The sequence below is a fragment of the Atta colombica genome, unplaced genomic scaffold, assembly GCF_001594045.1.
Source record: "Atta colombica isolate Treedump-2 unplaced genomic scaffold, Acol1.0 scaffold155, whole genome shotgun sequence".
Lineage (NCBI taxonomy): Eukaryota > Metazoa > Arthropoda > Insecta > Hymenoptera > Formicidae > Atta > Atta colombica.
This window is the reverse complement of record NW_017259245.1, coordinates 1,688,102-1,713,396: the sequence shown is the minus strand read 5'-3', so window position 1 is coordinate 1,713,396 and position 25,295 is coordinate 1,688,102. Positions and strand designations below refer to the sequence as shown.

The following is a 25,295-nucleotide window of genomic DNA, read 5'->3' as shown; positions in this document are numbered from 1 at the left end:
TTATATATATATATATATATACATACACACACACATATATATATTCTTTTTTTTTATAATAAGAAATAACGCGAAAGTTAAAATGCACGAGACCATGGAAAAAAATGACCAGAAAAGTATTTTGAGAAATTACTCAAATCCAATTAAAATTTCATGGCTTCTGGAAAAGATTATACTGAAGTAGACCGCGAATTTGAATTTTGTGAGTTAAGTTCTCAACATTAGAACATTTACGCAAAAGAAAACCGCTCACTTCAATTTGCTTACAAGTGAAATTGAATTCGCCTTATTATTTGTCAAAAATTGATCCTTCCTCATCCGATCGACTTAGAAATATCATCATTTCGAATTTTTAAGTATTATTGATAGAATGATATCATCTGAATAAATTTAAATATACTTATAATTAAACGTTCATGAAAATGTATAGAAACAGGAACAGCGAGTACCTCACGAAGTCGCTCGCTTTCGGTCACAGTGTTCGTCATTCGGTTGCTTCATTAATATCCGCTTTCTCACATCGCCGTCTCCAAATCGGGCCAAATATTCTCGCTACAATGGCGAGCACGTAACCGTTTCATTCGAGAGAACGTACGAACGCAGCGCGGAGCCGAGTGCGACCGAGTGACATCGAAGATGACCGACGTTTCCCATCGCATTCGGCTTTTCTGCGCCCGACTTCACTCGGGTGACTCGGGTTTGAGCGAACGAAGGTAGTGGTAGTGCCTTGGTCGTCTCGGTCTTCTTCGGTTCCATCGTTTCGTTTCCACGCGATTACGCACGCGTGTGTATTCGTGTATGCGCCCAGCGGCAGCGAATCCGGACTATCCGGAGGGGCAGAAAGGAAGGGCAGCGAGGAAGACCAGTCGTCGCGCGACAGTAGTGCGTTGCGTGTGGCGGTCGTCGGGTCGTCGTACTCGTCGTCGCCGAGCCGGATGAACGAATAGTGGACGTTACTCGCGGTGTGACATGTTCGCCAGACGTTGAACCGTGCGTGAGACTCTCGTAAAAGTACGAGGAACGACCGCGGATAACGCTTAGTGTATCGTATGCGTGTGCGAAACCGGACCTTTCCGACCGATTTCCCGTTTCCTCCTGTCTGCCTGCGTTGACATCGCTGTTCAGCGAAGAAGAGGAAGAGAAGAGAAAGAAGAAAAGAGGAAAAAAGAGAAGAGAGAAATTACGTACTCCGGCATGTATTCCGACGGCCACGAGGTGGACGGCAGCTGGGTGCTGCGCGTCTACGTGACGGATCTGCAGGTCGAAAGAAGTTTACGCGTGAAGGGAGAGCTGCATATCGGCGGTGTCATGCTACGCCTCGTGGAAGATCTCGGTGAGTATCCTACCAAATCATATCTCTCTATATATATGTACATATACATATTTTTTGATCTTTTTTCCTTCTCCACTCTCTTTCGTTATCTCCCAACTTCTACTCTAAAATGTAGCCGCTGAACTCCGATTTTTCTCGCATTCGTACTTAGATGTGTATGTAACATATTTCGATGAGTGGAACAGGTGGAATTTGAACTTGTCGGTAACGCGACGACTGCAATTTTGAAGTACCCGGCAAAATGGCGCGCATGCATTGTGCATGCTTGTTAATTCAAAACAGACCCAGCAAATGAGAATGGATTGAAATGAATTGAAATGGATTCAGATTTTCAGAAATATTCACAAATGTTAAAATGAATGCTTTTCAATCCTGAATGAATTTTTATTTATAGGAATTGCATGGAGCATATTTCTATGCCTTTCAATCTAAAAATAATATTAACTTTTTCTGTGCACAAACAACACATTGTGAATACTGTTCAATTCAAAATTTTGAATAGGAAATGCAGTTTTTCAATCCAATTACATCCAATTGAATCTAATTGAATCGAATTGAATCCAATTAAATCCAAAAAAAGTATTCGCTATTTAAAATATGCATTTGGACAGAAAAAAATTTCAATCCATTCTCGTTTGTTGGGAAGCGACGCTGTCATTTGACGATTTTGTAGACAATGTGGACCGAATGTCCGTTGCGAGGGAGGTCTAAGAAATAATTTATAGAAAACGCTTCTAGATAATACCTTATTCATATGGAAAAAGCAAGAAATAGAATTGCGTGATTGCGAAATCAGTTGCCGCGTGTAGTTGTGACAGATCGAAATAGGAGCAATCATTGTAAAACGATGAAGTTTAACTTGAATTTCTTAATCAATTTCTTCTTAAAATTTCTTTTATAATATTTGCTTAAATATTAATTTTAGAGCCATATGATACATCAATTATATATTATATTTTATTATATATATATTTGAGAACAAAAAATGATTAAATCTTAGTTTTAAAAGAGAAATCAATAATTAAACATTAATAATTTGTTTAATTATTTTTTATCAAGTGAATCGTATAAATATTAATTGGAGAGATTATAAATAATAAAACGTAATGTTCCTGTAAGATTTATTTTATTTTAATATTTAATCATCAATGTCTTTTAAAACAGAAAAATAATTGATAATAAGGGATTTTGCATTTCTGAATTCTTTGCAAAAAAAAAACTGCAATTAAAAATTCCAGCTTTGACCACCAATTAATGATTTTTCTGGTAAACCGGTTAGTTTTACGAGGTTGAAAACATTGATCGCCTTTGCATCGGCACAACATATCAGTAATTAGCCAAGCCGATGCAGGACGATTTTATCCTCGTCGAATTAGCCAATTTCGATCGATTGAACAAGCCGGTTCCCATATCCACTTGTATACTGGGTGGTCTATTCGGTATTGTTGATCGGAAAAGCCGGTGAGAAAGATGAGTCAAAAGATAGAATAAGTATAGCTTGAAACTTTCTCATATAAAGTTTGTACGTAAAATTTTACTGTATCTATGTTTCAACGCACTTTTTCAATTTTTTTATCTGTATCGATTTTTTTTTTCAATTACATTAAATATATTTTGTACATACATACACAAATTTGAGAAATAAATCCAAAGAAAGAAAAAGAGGGAAAAAGAAAGAGAAAGAAAGAGGAACAGATGCAATTTCTTCATCGCTGTTTTTGTTCGCGAGAGTTTGTTCGCGAAATAAATTTTCGCGCGGCATAGAAAACGGCGGTATAAAATTGCCGAATAAACGTAGCGAGAAAACGCTTCCGGTGAGAGAACAATTTCAACGCACTGTTTACCTGACGGCTGTGCGATAAGGAATAACTTGTATCTCTAGTGTGACGCCCATTCTCCTTCCGAGTGCGATAATGATAATCTCCCGAATATTCACTGATATTCTTCTTTTCGTTCATCGGATGCACAGTATATTTCAACAAAATAAATATATATTATAAATCAATTCTTCGAAACGCGGTTTTAATGCAAAATCAACTCCAAATGATTCAATGAAAATTGCAATTTTATGTATATCGACACAAAGAAATATTTAAAGGTTTTTAGGAGATACATATTGGACGGCCTTATGTTTATTTAGCTTGTGATGGCATTTTTACTTAATCTGATTATTTCGCGCGACATTTCCAAGAAAATCTCGTTTTGACTTGGAAAATGATTTTTTTATGACTTTCCGATTGTTGTGCAAGACGATTGTCTTTCACAGGGAGAATTACTTCTATTCTCATCCGGTCTAACAATAAGTAAAATATTTATCCCAATAACGCTGAGCTCTTCGCATGATGTGGGATTCGTCGTGACTCATGAATATGTTATGACGTGAAATAACGAGTGCAAATGCATTATTCAATCGCGTTTCTGCGAAATCGCCGTGAACCTCGAACGATGAAATTGTGAATCGACATCACTGAAAAAAATTATTAACATCAATTCAATTTATTATTCGTGATAATTTTAGAAACGTCGAAGATTAAGTAATTTATTTTTGATTTAATTAATAATTAATCTTGTCATAATTAATTAGATCTAACAACATTGATGCACTGAAAGGACAATTTCGCTGAAGTATTTAAAAATGTAATTAGATACAGATCTAGAAAGTAATTTTGTTGGATCATTAAAATAATTATGTAGGAGACTCAACTTGATTACTAGAAAGTCAAAACTTTCTGCAGCATTGCTCATCAGGCTTGAGATTTCTATATAAATATTTTATGATCCAGCAAAATTATTTTTATATCTGTATGTGTATTTAGTTAAATTTTTAAACACTTTAGCGAAATCGTTCTTTCCATGTGAATATTAATTCCGTTTAGTTTACAGTAATAGTGTTTAAATGTATAAATAATAATTATTCAAATTTAAGAGCATCCGGGAAATAATCGATAATTTTAAGGGAAAAGGGCGTCAGACATCAGATACGAAGCGAAGCCAGGTAGAAAAATCCGGCAGCCATATCTTTTGTTGACTGGTCCTCTTACCTTTTTTTGCTCCGCTGCACTGGATCCAACAGGTTAGCGTGGCCATGCAGGTTCTCGCCGCATCTCGCCACTCGACGATTCCGAACCGGACCGACGCGTATTATCGGCCTACGTGTGCTGAGTCTTATGTAAATACACCGGGTGTCCCGGAGTGCACGTAGCCACGAACCGACATGTAGCAATGGGTCACGCGTACTTGAGCGATTTTCAATCGAATGTGCAGGGCATTGTAAAAAAAAAAGATACGCGATGTTGAGAGAATTGGCAATATAAAAGAAACACTTAATCACTTAGTCGGAAGGTCGTCCTCAAACTGAAGAAGCTAACCGATTTTGGTAAGATGGATGATCTTCTTTTTTTAACACTCCATTTATACCTGAGAAGCAAAAGGTAAATAAATGTACATTTGTTCGATTGTATCATTGTAATCTGAAAAATAAATTCTGTACTATGAAAATCTCCGAAGCAATTACTTGAAAACGAACTGAACAATACAATGAATCTATGTTCAACTCGTTATAAAAATGAAATCGTCATAATATTTTATTATTATTATATATTATTATATATTATTATATATTATTTATTATATATTATTAAATATAATTTGCATATTTCTAACATAATAAAAAAACACTGTGAGTGGTATATTATAATATGCGAATTTTAACTTGTATGAATTTTATGCTTATTATTATATTTAGTTAATTACATTTTAATCTTAGAAACATGTCTACAATTTTTAGACCATTTTGATATCTGAAGGAAAAAGCAAAAATTGTTTTTGTATTATTTATGTTCGTTCTCGAAATATGGATGCAATAGCTACGTTCAGCAGAAAAAGCAGCTTTGCAAATGTTGTAAAATTCTTTAATATAATTGATCTTACTCTTACTTTTTCACAGCATCTAAATATATAAATCAATTATTTCAAAATAAAATTTTACAACAATTAAAAAGCTTTTTTACTGAACGCAGTCAATGGATGAAGTGATCGAGATAATTTTGAGGCGAAAAGGATAATGTCCAGAAAATGGAACGAAGGAAGTATAGAACATTCAGGTATAGAATGCTTGCCCTTTGCCTGATAGGAAAAGAAGCGATAAAATACCATATGGCCGATCGATATCGAAAAATTTTTACATAAAGAAGATATTTAAATATTTAAATGGTGATGATATCAGTTTAGAAATTCAGTTAAATATAGAAGCTAATTAAATCAGACGTAACATTGTATATGTCCAATATACAATATATTTCGGATATATACGTTGCCCTTTTATCAGAAAAAACGTTTATCAGTCATAAAATTAAATTATGAATGGTGTCTGCTTCTTATAAAAATGCTTAGATAAAACTAATACAGCAAATAACAATAACTACGTTACGCGACGAAAGTCGCGCCTACGGATTAAGATCTCGATCAGCTGTCTATCCTTTTTTAGTCACTTCGTCATTCTAATTTGTTCATTCCATAAATTCCACACTACAATACGTAAACACATTGCGTAAGCTTCTTCAAAGTAACTTGATCATATTTCACGTTATGCAACATTCATTGGCACGTTGCGAAATGGAGATTTCCCATTTTGTAAAATTTTATCTTGTCTCTTGAAACTTTAGATATATTTAAATCATATTTAATTATAATCGTGCCTGTTATATTCAATTATAATACCACAACTCTGTACGATACGGTGATTTTCATCACCGACAAATTAGATCGTATATTATAGAAGATAATTGAAATTCCGAATCGGGGATCGGCCACGTTTAACGAGCGTTCTCGTTCGGTTAGATCGCTCAGTTGTTATCGAAATCAGCTTTGTGTAATTGACGCTCGCTGATCAGACACGTGGTTTCGTGGGGAAAAAAAGTCAAGATACCCGAGCCGATGTACCGTACGTCAGTAACTCGACGACAAGACTGCATTCTTCTTATAACTCTTCCTCGAAGCCAAAGCTCTGGCAACGCCATCGCAGGGCTCCTTTTCATCACCGCGAATTCCGGGTTTAAATAATTAAAAGCTAAAGTCGCGAGCATGTCAAAATCCTAATCAGAAAACATTTTAACGTTAAAAAGCGATGTAGATCACTGTTACTTCGAACTCTTCAATTTTAAAACAGTTTCTTCAACGACTCTACGAATTTTTGGAGTAGATTTTGCTTTGTTCTGTTCATGGATGACAAGTTCTTTTGTCTCTGGTACGCCAGCCATAAATTTTTCACGACGTCTCGTTACTCTCGTTGTCAGATAAAAAGAATGCAAAAGGAAAGAGAGAAAAGAACACGCAATGGCTACTGCACGCGAATTTTCATGTGAATTTCCTTCGAAGCGACAAGCAGGCGAAGGTGAAATCCGAAGGTCGGCTCACTACGAAGCTGTTAAGTTGAATTATCTGCTCGGATTACATGTACAGCGTCAGATTACCGTAATTTCATATGGCGTCGGCTACCTTACGCGAGTCGCAGGCGAAACCCTGATTTTCATGAAAATAGCCATACAATGTTTCTATATAAAATATCTTATTAAACGGTGTAGATTTCTACAAAAAAATTTAATCTTTTCAACACAAAAAGAATCTTTACAACGCGACTTTTTAATGCTTCTTGATATACGATATTTTATAGAAACAGTAGAAAAAAAAGTTTAGAAAATACAATTTTTTGGCTGGTTTGCCTCCGTTTAGGACAGATATTTCTCTCAACTCGGTTGATCCAGATGGAACCAAATACTCGTCGAGAAGATGCATTGTAGTGGTACCTGGACTGTTTCGCCATTTGGAAGTTGTCTCTTACGGTACTTTATATAAGTCGTACAAAATGCGTGCGAAGTCATGCAATCTTTCTACCCTAATCGAGCGCTTCTTAGATTTTCTAATTTACATCGATTTTTTATATCTACTAAAGAGGAGAGCATTTGCTGCCATATATTTTGTATCGCAATAATCTTTCTTTTATTTAATATACATATAAATTTTCTTCAAAAAACGACTTGGAAAGGAGAAACATTTGTTGCTTTTGCTGGAAATTATAACTTTTATAAATGAAACCATGTATTGTTCGCTCACGTATCGTCTCGATTGTAAATGAGAATAGAGAAAAGAGGATAACGGATGTGCCGTAGATTAGGGAGTGATTTAATTCTGTTTGCACGTGATATTGGATCGAAGTATCCTATTTCTTCTCAGAAAGAACTTAAGAGGATTAAGCCACCGTCCTTGGGACGCTTTTCGAAAATGTTATCTGAATGAGTGACGTATTTAGTTCTTCATTTATTTATCAATTTTTTTCAGATTTATATAAAAAGATTTATATAAAAATTTCATTCTATTTTTTTATTTATATTTCTTGTATAATTATTTCTTTATCGACTGTACAACTGTATTTCATATATGATGTGACTTTTTTCGATTGTAACGAAAGTCGTATTCTTGTCGAAATTATTTTACAACCCTTATAAAATTGTAATAGCCTTGAGAAACATTAAATGCATTTGCAGCTTACATTTTTTGTAGCAATATTTTCTTATGAAGAATATCTTGACTGACTAGAATAAGACTCTATGCTACTAAAGTTTTTTTTTTGGCGCGATAACCTTCGACCTATTCCTTGATCTTTTAAAGTCCAATTGGTTCAGACGTTCTTACGAGATGATAATTGGCATTGAATTCTGCCGATAATCTTGCTGCCATTTGAAGAACGCTAATAACTCGCTCCTACTCGCTTGCTACTAAGGCTTGCAATAAGTCTCAACTCGATTGATTAGCATCTATCGTGTTAATTGAAGATGACGTTAAGAATCAACTGTGTCGCTTTTATTATGAGTGGACTATGAATAACGCGTCTCTTTCAATATACGTTAGTTGTCAATTGAAAGAAAGTAATCTGGACTATTACAGCGAATACCGTTTTATCTTCAGAATAACTGTCAATAAGCAAACTTCGAAGCCTATTTTATTTTAGACATTATATAAATTCTATCAATTTTTATTAACTTTGTCAAGAACATAATATATACGTTTAGTTTTTTTTTTTTTAATTCTATTATTGCAGACAAACGAAAAACACAATGTAGCGAAAAGATATACATATAATAAATAAATAAGAAAAATCCTTTTAAATGTTACTTTTTAATCGCGTGATACTACAATACTTTTTACTTTCAAATTCCATAAATTCTTTTCTGAAAAAAATTAATATGAAAACAATTAAGATTAAGAAAAAGAGAGACATAAAGAATTTATGAGCTTAAAGCTTTAATTAAGCTGGAAACGTGTGAAGATTATAAATTTGTTTTCAAATAATGATCATATTTTATATGTTAAATACAAATAACGCATAATTTCATTTATCCGCGATGACAATATTTATTAATATTATGAATCATAAGCAGAATTCCATATGAAATTCTTTTCTCTTGATAAAGCAAGTAAATGATTACCGAGTAAATGATTACTGACGAATGTTCTGAATAAATAATTATATATCTTCAAACTGATGAAATTTTTTAATCGTAATTGATGCGTCAGACTTCTTAAACTTCGAGTATCTTTCTACTGTATTGTTTATATAAAAAAATCTTGTTATACATATATAATTTAATAAAAATCTCACTATATGAATTGGAATTTTTCTATTCCGAGAACGATTTATTATCTATTGCGATTTAAGAACTTTTCTGATGCGTTTCAAATCAGCTTAAATTACGTATCGCGTATGTAACCAAGAATTTTTCACTCTCATATGAATAATAGTTCTACCGCGAGCGCGTGACTTCACAATCCGACGAACGTGCCGGTTTCGTAACCGAGCGAGTGAATCATAGGCGATAGAGACGCGATAGTTGTTCTTCCAAATAATTCGGGCATGAGGGATCCGTCTGTGCGTGCCGAGAGCAGAGCAACACATTCTGCCGGATTGTAAATATTCGAGATGCGATGATGAGAGCCCGGAATGGTTCGACACGCGCCGCGTGAACGAGGAAACGGCATTGGCTGTTTTAACACTCCACTCTAAAAACCTTGACCGAGTGACTTCATTATTGCGGTTTAACGGCACGAAGGATGAACCTTATAAGTCAACGAGTTGTGACGACGAATTCACGACAATTAACACGAATTCACGGTAATATGAATCCTCGATCATCATCGAATTTAAGAGTATTACGAAACCCAGTATTAATCAGGGACAGGAAAAATCGTATTCATAAATAATATAGTTAACAAATGAAAGGCTTTTTATTATAATATACGAATACTTTCCAGTTTGTGCTCATGACATATTAAAATGCAAAGATTCTATAAGCATAAATTTAATTTGCATAACGAATCAGGGCCTTTATTCTGTAACTCTTAATAGTAATGATATCGTTATATCATTGCGCAAGTTCTTTATACATGGTAAATAAGCTGCGTAACTATAATATGATACATTATCAGTCAAAGAATTACAGAATCAGGGTCACTGAATTTTTTTTAAGAGAAGCCTTCACGTTCGGTTTTTATCGTACGAATGCTTTTAAAAATAGCGCAGCAGGTTTTTGAGTGCTCTTGACACATATAGTACTGTTTTTTTAACTGACAGGTAATGTCCTGAAAATACGACATTCTCAGAATACACGTCGTGCCTTTTGTTATACGAAAAATGAAAAAATCGTTTCTTAAGAATACGATATCTTCGAGTGATACGATACAAACGGAAATTTTCCCTGTAGACAACTTAGGAGCGTGAGTTGGATGACGATGAGATCAAACAGACCGCACCCTCGTTAATGTGTTGCTTTTTGTGTCTATAATGTCTCAAGAAATACTTGAAATAATTGACCCACATCCAATGATTATAAATTTTTCTTAAAGGAAAATTATGAGAACATGAATAAAATTACATCCTCTTAAAAAAATATTTTTTATCGAGAAACAAATGCTTGAGACTTTTTTTGTATAGCTCAGTGTATTAACAAGTCAATTTAACAATTATTTTAGTATATTAATTTGTATTTAAGTAAGTTAACGCATTTAATTATTCAAACTTTTCGATATTTAAAAAAAGAAGATTACGATCAAACTGGGCAAAAGTATTATAAAATTGTTAAAAATTATAAATATCATCTAATAATGCAATATGTGTGATTAATTAGAGTATTATTTTTAGCAAAAATTGTTTGTTAACTGTTTATACCTCGATTCAGACAATTCAAACATTTCATAATTAATTGAAATATTAACATACCAAAATCTATTTTCTTTCAAATTGGAATTATAAAAATAAAATTTAATATAAAATTTTTATAAAAAGATATAAAATATTTTTTATTGAGGGATTATTTGAACTCTTGTCCTAAACTAAAACAGTGATAAACTGTGAAAAGCGTTAATATGTGCGTGTAGAGATATTAGTAAGATGAAAAGTTCACATCGACTTTTCTATCCTTTTCTATCTTTTTATATGTTTTATATTCGCTTGCACCCACGTATTCCTTTCTTCACTCATATTTCTCCTGTTTTATTGCTCGATTCAAAGTTTCTCCTAAAACCCGCGCGTTCTTCGATAAGGAACTGCCTGGAAAACGATAACGTTTCGTTCGCGAAAACATCGACGTTCGCCTACATAAAAAGTTCACTTCCTCGCATATATTCCTTCCATACATATGCATTTGAATACATATGCGTAGTTAAAATCCCCGTGTTAACATTCATAATAGTGATTTCTGATTAGCAAATTGTTATCTATAGAAATTTTCTTAAAAAATACGTCCATCCAAATAATATAATCAGTTAAATACAAAATAAATATCGTATTTTTGTATCAATTGCGTCTGAGGAAGCAGCCTCATCGAGAAAAATAAGATTGAGATCGACGTCGGTAAACGCTTTTATGAAATAATAGCAAGACATATACGCTATCCACACATAGTAGAACACAGGTAGCATGATATGCCAATTGAACGTCATCGGAATTCTTTCATCGAGGTCTCATTATGTCACGACTGATTAAACGTTATAACTATCTATCGAGGGGCGTAAATGCCAATGTACGCTCTATCGCAGTGATCCATAATAAAATTGAATCACCTGCTTGTATCGGTTCACAAAGTTTGAAATCGTGCAAATATAATATAAATAACGGAAACTAATAAGTATAATTTTATTAACCGTTTACTGAAAAAAGGAGTCTTGTTGCGTTAATTATAATATTCTGGTTGAAAATGGACAACTCAGAATTTTTTGGTTAAATCTTTAATAATTCTAATTGAGATAATCAAAATTCGGCAGCATCAGAATCTTCTGGTTTGTTCATTTTCAACCAGAATTTTTTTTCAGTATTGCGTTAAATTTTAATTCAATTATATATAATCTAACAAGTTAAAATATTAACTGTATGTGAAAGAATATATTACATTATTATCTAGTTATGTATATCATCTTATTAATTTTATTTTAAATTATATATATTTGATATCTTATATATTGAATATGTCCATTTTTGTATAAAAATATCGCACCTAATGCTTTAGAGACAATTTCAACCTTCGTTGTTCATCTCGTAAATGAGAGCAGACGCAGAGACAATTTTGTTGATGTCACGAGGGGAACAATGTGCGAAAAGTCGACCGTGCAGCTAGTTGGTTCGATGGAATAACTACCGACATCCCCGTAATTCATCTGTTCAATTAGAGTTCATACGGTTCTTATTCAACTGAGAGATGGAATAATAGGATTATTTACGGATACGCCTACTACACTGAATCGCTTCTTCGGTCAATAACCAAGTTGAGTAACCTCAGTCATCTAACATCTATAATACATATATAAAATTATCCTCATATAGTATTATCTACGTTTTTTTGTAACTACATATTTCAATTCAATTCTATATCGTTATTAAATAAATTTACAATATCTTTTAATAATTGGTTTTTTATCCAGTATAATTTGTGTAGCACATTAAAAGTCGAATAAGTACAACGTATAAAGTTGGAAATGATATTTATATCATTTAAGATAAAAAGAGTCACGATATTGAGATAAGAAAAATTAAAAGACATTAAGATGTCGTGTACGTTCTATCATGCTTGATTCGAGATAGGCGTTGTAATGTCGTGCTCTGAATCTATTTTCTAAAACGAAACGCTGCTCGAGCAGTAAACAATGCTGTCGCATCAGATGATGATTTAATAGAGGGTCTCGACCGACTTGCTCCATCCTTCTCTGCCTCAAGTCATGTGCAATGTAGATCGATTCTTGTCTCTACGCATAGTGCTTGCTACTGGCGTTCATTGGCCGTTCAATAATGTAACGAATGTGTTTTCCGTCACGTGTTTCAGGATCGGCACCTAGCAGAATATAATGAATCCAGGCCGCATGCTTGCCTGCGATAGAATAACATAATTTAACAACGCATATAATTTCGTAATGACAAAATTTTAATAGTGTATGTATAACAATTATATCGATAATAGTATAATACAATTAATTATAATACGATTGACTATATTAATAATTATTTATACAACATTTTATTTAAGGAAATAGATTTAAATATTTAAATATTAAATTGGCTTATATACTAATTTTTTTAATTGGTAAATACATACTCATAATACAATTAACTGCAATACAATTGATTACATTAATAATTATTTAATACCACAGTTTGTTTAAGGAAACAAATTTAAATATTAAATTGCTTTATTTCAATTGCTAATTTTATTTTAATCGGTAAATACATACTCTCGTTGGTAACGATAGCGAAAGGGAAAGAATTTTATTTAATATAATTTATTAATGGATTCTTGTGAACTTGGAATCAATTTATCGTCGCATTATAATGATTTGTGATATAGATTTATAATTTATGAAATAAGATAAACTATTACAATTATATTATTGCCTTGAGATTAATTTTAAATGTGTTTCATGAGTGAACATAATTTTATGACGTCAAACATATCGCGAGTTGATCAGATAATTGACTACCATACATGATCGCAACGGATCGTTTGAATGCCTCACTGTTGCATATTTTTTAAAGTCTCACGTCTGGAAGCTGGTCTGCATACATGACTGAGAATCTGTGTTAGCATAATATTCTATTAAGATGAAGAAATAATGACGTTTTAGAAACATATATTTTCATGGTTTTTCATTCTACAATTCTTTATAAAAATAAAAAAAGAATTCCATATTTTTTTATATTAAAAAACCAAAATTGAAGATTTGGCGTGCTAACTTTGCGAATCTAGACATTCCTTAAAGTTTTCCAAGAAAAGCGCTGGAATAATTGTAAAATGGATCGAGCAAGACTTGAAATATCGCGAACAATTAAAAATAGACGAAAAAAAAAAAAATTGCATTGATGTTATGACGAACCACAATTAATTGATAAAAATAAGCGAAATCGTGTGTCTATTTTACATTCGATACTGAATGCGTTCAATCCATCGTCAAGCCTTAGCATAATTGAGCCTCTGTCCTATGGCCGTGGATTCATGGATTCATAGTGTGCCCGATAGTTATTATTATTATTATTATTATTATTATTATATTATTGATTTGAGACCACGATCGAATCTCAATCGAGGTCGATTATTCTTGCGACAGCGAACCGTGGTCGTTCCGGCCGATGGCACTCGCTCGTGCAGAACGTTACTTCGTTTCTTTTGCGATCGACGCGACGGCGTGGCTAGCAAGCGATACGCTCGAGTTTTATTCGAATGAGGCCACGAGCTCCGCGCGAATTCGTTTCATGATGTCCGCCAGTGCCCGCAGGAATTAGTGATAAATCGATTACACTCGGCAGACACGATTAATCTCGACGGAGGAAACGCAAGTTTTTTTCTTGGAAACACCTCCAAGGGTATGCACTGTGCGAATCGAAATCTAATGGCTTTCATTAAGTTATAGTCTCACCAGCGCTAAATAAATTTTAATTAAATAAAAGTTAGTAGTATTACAAAATTAAGTGTTAATTAAGTAGAATAATAGGGTCCAATTCTGGCTTCTTCTGCGTTGTTTCTTCTGCAATTTATATCGAATGTTTTTTTTTATATGAGAGAATTAACTTAATGTTAAGAGTTAACTTCTCTTATTACACATGGAAAGAATGATTTTGTTGAAGTATCTAAAAGTAGATATAGAAAATAATTTTGTTAGACCATCAAAATAATTATGTAGGAAATTCAAGCATGATGAGAATACAATACAAGAAGTTTTGACATTCTAGCAATTGGTTTTATTTTTTCATAATTATTTTTCATAATTATTTTTAACAAAATTATTTTCTATAAATCTGTATCTATAATATAATAATTAAATTTTTTAATATTTCACTAAAATTATTCTTACTGTGTATCTTATTTCTTATCAAACACCTAATTTCAGGCTTGAGCACTTAATTAGCACCTAACACGTTTAACAATATATAAATATATAAAAATTTATTTAACATTCTCGATGAGAGTGAAGTTAATTTAATAAGAGTGAAATAATTCTTGATATTTCACAGTTGAAATTAGATGCTTGCTAGAATAAAATGGCTCGAGCGAGAGCTCGAATCTCCGCGTCATATGGTATTCTGTTGTATCGTATTATCCCCTTTTATCCGCCAGCCATCCACCCATTAAGACTCTTGAGTAAAAGTCTCGACTGCAATGATACAGCAAACAACGTGGTTAGTTGGTCGCATTTCGATTGCAAGGCTTAGCCGCAAGTGTTTGAAGGCAAACTCGATATGACTCGTTAACTTATATGCTGAATCAGGACACTAATGTTACCATAGAATGAATAATCGTTAATTTGGTTAGAGCGTATCCGCTTGTGGATTAACGTGGAAACGATTATGCGTCAATGAGACGTCATTACATGTCGCGACCACCGAAATCGCATTAAAGGCAGGAAGAACGGTGACTCACGCAGACGCGACTCTGCATTTTGTTCCTTCCCCTGTTCGATGCACGAGGCGTTTCTGCATATCATGGGTTTTTAACCGAGAAGCCATCTGACTCGCTTTATTTATACTTTTTCAATAATTTATTTTAAAAAGTTTTTTTTTCTAATTAATTCTTCTTTTAAAATAATATTATCGAACCGTTTTTCTATCATTTTTGCTATATATAATAATTCTGATTTTTAGTTTAACTTTTAGTTTCTTAAAAATATTTTATAATTGTTTCAGTTATTAATGTATAATTTTGTTATAATTTATTCTTATTTTATTTCTCTTATTATTCTGTAGTTAAAGACATCACACATTGTCGTGTTGATCTTTTGCAGCAGCGAATCCTTTTTTGTAAATCAACAGATTAGCATTTTATTTTATATCATAGAATCATATTACATTCTCGTCATAATTATTTGTCGACATGACTGTTTTCCGCATTAAATAACTGCCTTCCCCAAGATGCAAAGTTTTATGAGTAAAAACAGCATGATGACTCAACATCCGATTTCTCGCAGCATTTACGCCAATCGTTGCGTGTGCAAGGTGACTGGACCAGCACAATTAGTCAAAATTATATTTTTCCAAATTATATTATACTTTTTTCCTTCTCAATTTTGACATGCAAATAACTGACGCCTGTTTATCTTAAAAAAGGAAACGCAATTTCTCTATGAGAAAACATAGATTACAATTTCTCTATACAAGCCATGAAGTTCGTTTTTCAAATAGAATTCTTAGAAATTGGAGGATTGATATCTTTGCACAAAGTAAAATTCTACAAGGACGAGTGAGAGTAAAAGAATAATTTATTCATTGTAATTTAAACATCAACAAACATCTTGTAATTGACATAAAAGATTATTAAATACAATAGCTGTGTTCAGCCAAGAAAGCAACTTTGCAATATTGTAAAATTCATTTAATATATGATAAGTTCATATATTAAATCCGTAAGGAACCAAAAGCAAGAATCGTATTCAAGAATTTTACAACTGTTGCAAAGCTGTTTTTTCTGCTGAACGCAGCCAATGTTTAAATTATAATGCATAAATTATCACGCAGTTCTCACTCGGTTTTGTTAAATTTCACTTTTGATTTAAATTTCGAAAGTCCAATTAAATCTTTCGATCAACATCCTTGCGTTTTTTTAAATCTTAATTTCAAAAGGATGCAATCGTCCGTTTGTGCCTACGAACGTAGGCTGGCGCGTGAATCTGCGCCGCAACGCAAAGAAAGGAGAAAGGAATTGAGACAATGGTACATTGTACGGGCAATGGCGCGAGTACGGCACAGTGCAGCGCATCGCATCCGTTTCTGATCTCTCACGCGCTCGCTTACGCGGGACGCGCGGTTGCGTGCGTGCGTGCGTGCATGCGTGCGGAGCGTTGGACTCGATGCCGGGTTTAAAGATAGCTCGTGACGTCAGTGGTGCCTTTGCTCCCGAACTGCTGTTGCCGCTGCTGGTACCAGATATATACACGAAGGCTGGAACTCGCGCCGTCTGATTTTGTTCCTTTTCGCGAATTTCGTAACCCCGCCGTAAGTCCACCCAAGCTTGTCGCAAGTTTTATTCTCGATTTTCTTAATTCTCGAGAAATTCGTGCACTTTCTACTTTTTTACGTTTCCTTTGTGCTTTTTTTTTTAATATTATGTATGTAAATGTATGTATTTATAATGAAGGAAATTGCAGATAAACATAAATTGTCAAATAAAATACGCGACGATATTTGAATTGTTTGAATAAAGCGTCTTTTCTCGAAAAAGAAACATACATGAGATCGCGTGGAGCAATAGCAGTTTGCGCTTAAAGTGCACTCACACGACGGATGCACTCCCGCGATGCGAAGTGCCATTACGGGCGACGTTGAAGAGTAACGTCCGCCGCGTCACCGGCGTAATGCATCGGTCTTGCGAAAATAGCTGCCGCTTAAGCGAACAAATGTGCGAGGAACGTCGCGATCTAGCGAATTGCATCACGGCGAAAAAGATCTCGTGACATCTAATCCGCGAGTATTCGCCTTGTTGCATGAGATTCAGAGATTTGGAATTGTTTCATTACGAGGAGGAGATGCTCGAAACATGTAGGCACCTCGAAAAGCTTTAAAAACTTCACCACTTAAATTTATGACGTTATTAAGAGAAAATTGAATTTAAATAAATAACTAATTAAACTAATTAATAAATATAAAGATATATAAAATGTATATATTTTTAATTTATATTAATAAATTTATAAATATTGTAGATATTTTTACTAAATTGCATATTACATTAATACATGCAGTTCCAAGCGTTTTGGGTGGGTGCTTAACCTGAAAATTTTCTAGAAAAATAACAGCACATTCGAGAGGGAGAAAGTATAGTTTCATGTACGTGAATTATCAGCTTGTGCTAATATTATGCTCCGTAATTATCGCTATGTAGCTAGTCTTTATCTTATCACATATTTTTTTGCGCTAACGTGGCTACCTGTTGGTTTCATCTTCAAGCGCGTCTCGTCATAGAAATTAATTAACGTGCTATCTCTAAATCATTCACAATAATCCACCATCTGGGCGCTCCATCCGTGATAGCATGACTTTCTTCGTCACGCAAACAGCTCTTTTATTTTCTTTAAAGATTCGCAAAAGTTCGTTCGCGACCGCACGTTAATTAGAATCAATGCGAAAACTCTATATTGTATAATACGAAAAAAAAATAATTTTTACTGAAATATTAAAAAATTTAACTAGATACACACATAGATCTGAAAAAATATTGAACCATCATAAAATTCTATAGAAGGACGCTCAAGCATGATCAATGCTGCAAATAGTTTTGAGATTCTAGTAATCAGATTGGGCATTTTATAAAAATACTTTGATTTAACAAAATTTTCAGTTTAACAAAATTATTTTCAAATCTATATCCAGCTAAATATACCTATAAATTAACAAAACCATTCTTTTCTTGAAGAATAAAATTACTTTTTTAATAAAAAACTTTTTTAATAAAAAATTATTTAAATAAAAATGTGAAATAAAAATGGGTTTAGCAATTAATTGCGAATAAATTAGATTATTTATTTTTTTATCAAATATACCATACACTGAGAAAAAAATATAGTCAATTTTAATAAATATTTAGTTGAATACTGCCAACTAAATATTTATTAAATATAAAGACATATTTATTTGATACAAGAAACATTAATTTGATTTAACAATCATTCTTTTCAATGAACAAATATTTATTTATGGTAAGTAAATATTTAATTGGCAGTATTGAAATATTAAATATTTCTAATATTTCTAAGAAACTAAATATTTATTAAAATTGACTTTTTTTTTTCTCAGTACATAACATGTATAATTATTTATATAAATGTATTCCAATATTTGACAAATATTGTAAAGTTGATATACATTAAGCATGTAGCTTGGAGTAGCCTTTACTTTAAGATTTCTTTTTATTGTTTTCGCATATTTGTTTCGTATATAGATCGATCATTAGACGCGGGAAATCCTCGCCTACATACATTCGCCACACGAAGGCTCCTTCCAGTATTCGCAACGTCTATTAGTGCGTAACTAAGTGTACCGTGACGTGTACATTATCCGTCTACCTGTATGGGGTCTTGATGCGTAGGCGGAACTTGTCTCTCGCGCTTTCCATTCACTCGGACGCCTTTGTGCCCATTCATGGCATTTTGATATCGTACAATGTCACCATTCCACGCGAATTCGCGTGATTTTCAAGCATGAGCTTTTAAATCGTCTCGATTACGAAAAAGACTCGTGTTTCCATCGCAGGAAAGTAGACTTCAATATACTCGACTCATAATCGATAAAACACACAATTCGACAGATTCTTAATGCAATTATACGAGATATACAGTTAAATAAAAATAGTAGAGCTAAATAAATATTTAATTAATTAATTAAAAGTTAATTTTTAATTAAAAGTTTTCATTTAAATAGATAAAATTTACGTTGGCTGCATTTAAAGGCAGTTTTATAGTTGTCGTAAAATTGTTTAGTATGATTAATCTTTTCGTTCTTCAATGGATTTAAATGTATACAAACCAATCATATTAAAAAGTCTTACAGCAATTATATAGGTGTGTGTGTGTGTGTGTGTGTGTGTGTGTGTGTGTGTGTGTGTGTGTGTGTGTGTGTGTGTATTAGATGTAGTAAAAAGAAATCCATTATTTTTGCATGAAATTGAATGGAAAAATAATGGATTTCGTTTTACTACACTTAATATATACATACTGAAAAAAATTTTGGTCATTTTTAGTCCAATGAATGATCATTAATCAATATTCGACTTAATATAGTTAATTCATTGATATAAGAATTAGATTCATTTATATAACTACATATTCATTCTTGCAATGAATTCTAGTAAATATATAGTAATAATTTTATAATCTAAATCATTATGACAATTCATTGGACTAATTTTCATTCAATGATTAATTTAATGAATATTTTATTTACATACAGTACATTGTATTTACATACAGTTTTGGTTAGTGTATATACACATATATATGTATTGCAAAGCTGTTTTGTCTACTGAACTACAGATAGAAAGTTATCACAGAAATTCTAAAAGCAACTTTCTCTATTCCAGTCTTCGAATTTTTACGAGATAAAATCATTATCAATTATTCGTCGAATTACAATGTTATTCATTTCTTTTTTCCAGTTTCCTCTCTCGCTCTTTCTTTTTTAGATTGTTTGGAATTTTCGTTTGTTCTCGATACCCTTTTGATGCGCGCAATATTGTTCCTCTCATCGTGCTCCTTTCTAAAGCGCCCATTGAGCGATGCGTCTGCACAATGCGCGTTATGTCAAATTATCAAAGGAGCGTTACGCGCCGTTTTATTTATAGAAACGATAATTAAGCGCACTTGAAAAGTTTGAATGGCGCATGTGAAATGCTGATGCTCGACAATGATGCACGATATATGTGTACGATCGGGGGAACTGTAATAATAGTCGATAAAAGTCAGTCGAAAGAATTGTGCGGCTGATCAAAGCCTACGCGTTGTCGCGTTTGTCGTTTATGTCGTTTATAAATCGTAATTTTTTTCGATCTATATGAACTCAACTACGTGCATGATCGAACGCGCATCACGATTTAAGTTTATCCTTCTTGTGAATAAAATATAAATTCGCCTTTATAGTGAACAGAAAAACCGCTATATGCAAAAAATATTCCGTGTTGTGCCATACGGCGTGTAAGATAAGGAAATAAAGTCGAAAAACTTTGTCGAGATCAGCATAGTAGTGCAAATATAATATATTGTGAGTACTTCTAAACAAATTTCCAGAATTTTTAAGAAATAATAGCATATAAATAGTTATAACAAAAATAACTTATAAATAACGAATTATTTACCAACAATGATATTAAAAAAAATTGAAACTTCCCTAAAATCTGCTTAAATATTTCCTAGTATTCTATTTTTTCTTTTTAATGTAGCAATATATAAATGATGTAATTTATAAGAGAGATAATTAAAAATTTTTATTTCATTAAATAAAAAATTAAAGTTTGATAGGATTTAAAATACTAAACAATTTTTGCATAGCAAAAACAAATAAGCGCTATGAATCTCTATCTCTTAAATTTAATCATTAAACTTTTTTTTCAACATATACATGTATCAGAAAATTAGAAATTAGAAATTTTTTAGACTCAACTCTCGATTGAAATTTTAGTGACAAAGTCTTAATATTTTCATGAAAACTGGAAGATAAAACTTATATTTTGTTGTATATTTTATTTATACATATGTATGATATATATTCAGTAATCACATTTATGTGTTTGACTAAGTTTCCATTACATATATTTTTCTATTTTGTACGTGTCGTTTATTGTATATGATGCAAGAGCATATACCTTAAAGTATATCTCGGACACTCTATACGTTGTGTACATGAGAGAGAGAGAGAGAGAGAGAGAGAGAGAGAGAGAGAGAAGGCTCTTAATATATACGAATCGTGTTTATCGACTAAGGAACGCGTGGCTGTTTTATGAAAGGGATCCATTCATATTAATCGGAGTGCCGCGCATATGGAAAAAATATGAGTAGTATATCGCTTAATTACTGCCGACCTATGTATTAATACATCCTTGCGGCGTACTCATAAAATCTTGAATCGATCAGCACGAAGGGAACAAAGAGGCGATGTTTATACCGTCACACATACGTTATCATTGTTTCCGGAAGTAATCGGCCGCGTGGTTATCAAGCATTCCGCGCATTTTTTGCTGTTAAGTACTAAACATTGATCAAGTCTCTTCTTATGAAATTATTCAGCGAACAAGCATTACGTTTTTAAGGATGCATTATATGATTATATACATATTTTTTAACAAAAAAAGGAAAATTATGAAAAAAATTACAGATATTTCTGTATTGTATATGAAAGTAATACACAAATTTTAGCGACAACTTAAAACCTGGATAAAAAAATTATTTCAATAAAAAATAGGCTTGTTTTCTAAAAAAAATTAAAATAAAATAAAAAAATTTTTTATTAAACTGTAAAATTGTGTTAAATATAAATATTGAACTGTTTTATACATATATAACATTTATTTTTATACGGAAAATATAAATTTTCAATTCCAATCACTTTTTGTCTTAACTATGTACATCTGATATAACCTGATATATCCTTAAGCACTACGTTATCAAACTACGTTTTTTTCCTCGATTTTATTTGTTAGACTGCTATTTCTCGCAATTGTAGCGTATTTCGTAACCAGCATTCCATCGACTAATGAGAAGTATACAAAATGAATAACATAAGATCTGTACTATACGAGATATGTGTGCATAATAATGAGAAAATCGCGCGAGATATCGCCTCAGGCTGTTACACCCAACGATTGTTAATTGCGTGAGTTAGTTAACCACGAGGTGCAACGGTCGCTGAATGTTCATATGGCATGATCGCGTTTCGATAACAATATGGTGATACGCGGGCATGCACCACTACTTGCCCGTTCGACCGTCGCTGCAAATGACGGTGCAGCGACCTTGCGTACACGAGAGCACGTCCAAGGCCGCATACCGGTCAATCCGTGATATCTTCCCCGAAATATTTATATTCTACCAAACGCGTCGAACATCTATACCCTGTTCCTCACCGCTTTGACGTTCACGAAGAAATTACGCAGATTTTGTTCGAAGAATATACGAATTACCTTTTCCTCAACTTCGCAGAAAACTTGATCTTCTTTCAAATTTTTATATTTCAAATTTAGAGATTAAATTTGTTATTGCTGCATCGCATTCAGTTACATCGAGCTCTATCATGAATTAAAAATCGTGAGATTAATAAAATTTGAAAAGATAATTGAATCATTGCATATATTCATTTTATCTCAATTTTTTAATTGATTTCTATCTTTTTATTCTTTTCAGAATATAACAAATTGAAGAAAATAATGATTAATAATGTATAAATACTCTGAACATAAATTTTAAACAAATCATTAGCTACTTATTTAATTTTAACAATGCACTCTGAAAAAAAATTTACTAAATCTTAAAACATATTTCTTTGAATACTTAATACTAAGTAAACATTTATTTACAGTAAATGAATATTTATTTAATAAAAAATGATAGTTAAATCAAATTAATTTTGTATAAAATAAATTTATATGTTTACATTTAGTAAATATTTACTTGGAATTATTGAAACAAATATTTATTAAAATTTAATATTTTTTTCAGTGTAACACTAAATAAAATCGATTAGAGAATTTATATTTTTTGCATTGCGTTTGATAAATCAATGAGTAGTGCAGGTATTATATGTAAACTAGTATCACGATTTGCTCTCACTTGATATAAAATCAGGAATGAAACAATGAAAACATAATTTTATCGGCAATGAAAACAGAAACAATGAAAACAGAATTTTATCGACAATTTTTAATATTAAAGTTCGACTTCGCATTTCGCCAAATGTTCGTGATCAGGATGTAAGCATCGTCGAACAGTGGAAAGCTTCACGAAGCTCACTTTCTGCAGCGGAAACATGTTACGGGGAAAGAGGAGGTCTAACATCAACGGAAGTCGATGATACTTGGTGTAGAGTTAAAGGATATGTGAGTTGATAAGGCGACCGATATCCTTGCACTCGTACGCACACCTACGCATTATTTCCTTTCACGTAACTCTTGTATACTTTTCAAACATCGTCCTTTTCAGGAAGTTCATTTGTGCATCTATCACAGTCGGATGTGATATACGCGAGATTTAAATAGATATCTTAACAAATCTATTTAATGAACGCAAATTTAATCAATTATTATAAATAACGAACAAACTGTAGAACATCCTTGGAATTCTTGGAACAAAATGGCCGTAAATGTATATTTATTTTGATAATTTTGAAAAAAAAAATCATACTATGCGTTTCGAGACTTTCAAGCTTAATTGACAAGCTGTATTGACTTATATTCGCAATTCTTATCGCCTTCTTGCTGCAATCCTGCTGAGCTACTTGTTTTTAGTACATAGTTTAGCTTAATGTTTTTCATTTAACGATGAAAGCAATTCTCTTCTTTATATGAAGACAACTCTTACTTTCGAAACAGCTATACAACTCAAATAAGTTTTCTTTAGTTTCTCTGATTTATGAAAGTGAGTTCGTGCTTTTTTTATCGCGTTGACACAAGGGTAGATTTCCAAGAGAGGAAAGAGTCCTATACATAAATGTACCGGAAAGAGGGACCGAATCAGAGGAGCACTGATAAATCGATTGAGAGACAAAGTAAATGGCAATCATCATGTTTTCTTCGTTCTTTTAGCCCCGAGCTAACTTTCGCGGCATGAATATATTTTGCAATGTTGAAACCTCTTTCTCTCGTTGGTTCTCGCGATCAGAAAAGGTTATTATCTAAGCGAGATTTTACACGAATCTTTACGAGCAGCGCGTTTTACGAGTTGGCGTTCCGATCGCGATTTCCTCATCCAACGAAAATGACGGAAAATGACTCGAGCGATTCCCTTTCACTAAAGAAGAACGATCGAGTTATTCCTAAGTAGTATTAACAATGTATATCGCAATCAGATACATATAAAATGACATTGTTGAAGTATATTTAAAAATTCAGCTACTCTCTAAACATTTTAGAATCTCACTTTAAAATTGAAGCAATCTTGAAAAAGAGAAATTATTTAATATTTAAACAAAATCATTCTTTTTGTAAAATAAATTAACGAATTATTTTATCTATATAATTGATTTTATCAATCACGAACTTAGATTATTCATTTTGAAAAAATGATGTAACTAAAATAAAATTTAAACATATTAATATAATTCTTTTATTTGCTCTGATACTAAAAATAGTCTATCTAATAAAATATAGATTCTGTAATATGATTGTGAAGCCTAGTTTCTTTAGAAAAGTTTCTTTAGAAAAGTGTGTGATATGCAGGGATATTTCACAAGAAATTCTTGATAAAAGGAATGAAAAGAGGGACGACGCGCCGGAATTACATCCCGGAAATGCGGACGCGAATTCAACACGGCTTGGTCGTGTCTCATTACCGCGTGCATTTCCCGTGGAACGACTAATTGCACTTGCCCTCTACCCGGCTATTTTCCCCCTCATTCTCTCCCGCCTTTTCCGTTCACTTTTACACGGTGTCGCGCGGAAAACGGTCGCTCCCAACACACCGGCGATCCGCTCGGGATATCTTTTGTGACGACCGCAGCCAAGGGTGAAATCGATTTGTCTCGTGATTATTCTTTGAATTCCCTTGCAACCCCGCTGCGATCCTTCTTGCGTGCGTCGGAGGATCATGCCGTCGGAACAGGATTATGAATGTGAATAACAAGAAATGTATATAATATATAATATATCATGTATATAATATATTATATTTTATAATATACAACTATATTTTATTATATTTTATAATATACAACTATCATACTTTCAGGGTAAAAAAATAT

General features: G+C 32.7%; 1 protein-coding gene across 1 annotated transcript in view; it reads left to right on the top strand.

The window, feature by feature from the left end:
• Positions 1-1,194: 1,194 nt before the first annotated feature.
• The window catches only part of LOC108685740 (unc-112-related protein-like), a 47,607-nt gene continuing 23,506 nt past the window's right edge, over positions 1,195-25,295 (top strand). Inside the window, exon 1 of the mRNA XM_018190701.1 lies at positions 1,195-1,333. Coding sequence (XP_018046190.1) covers positions 1,195-1,333 — 139 coding nt within the window. The remainder of the gene's footprint in view (positions 1,334-25,295) is intronic.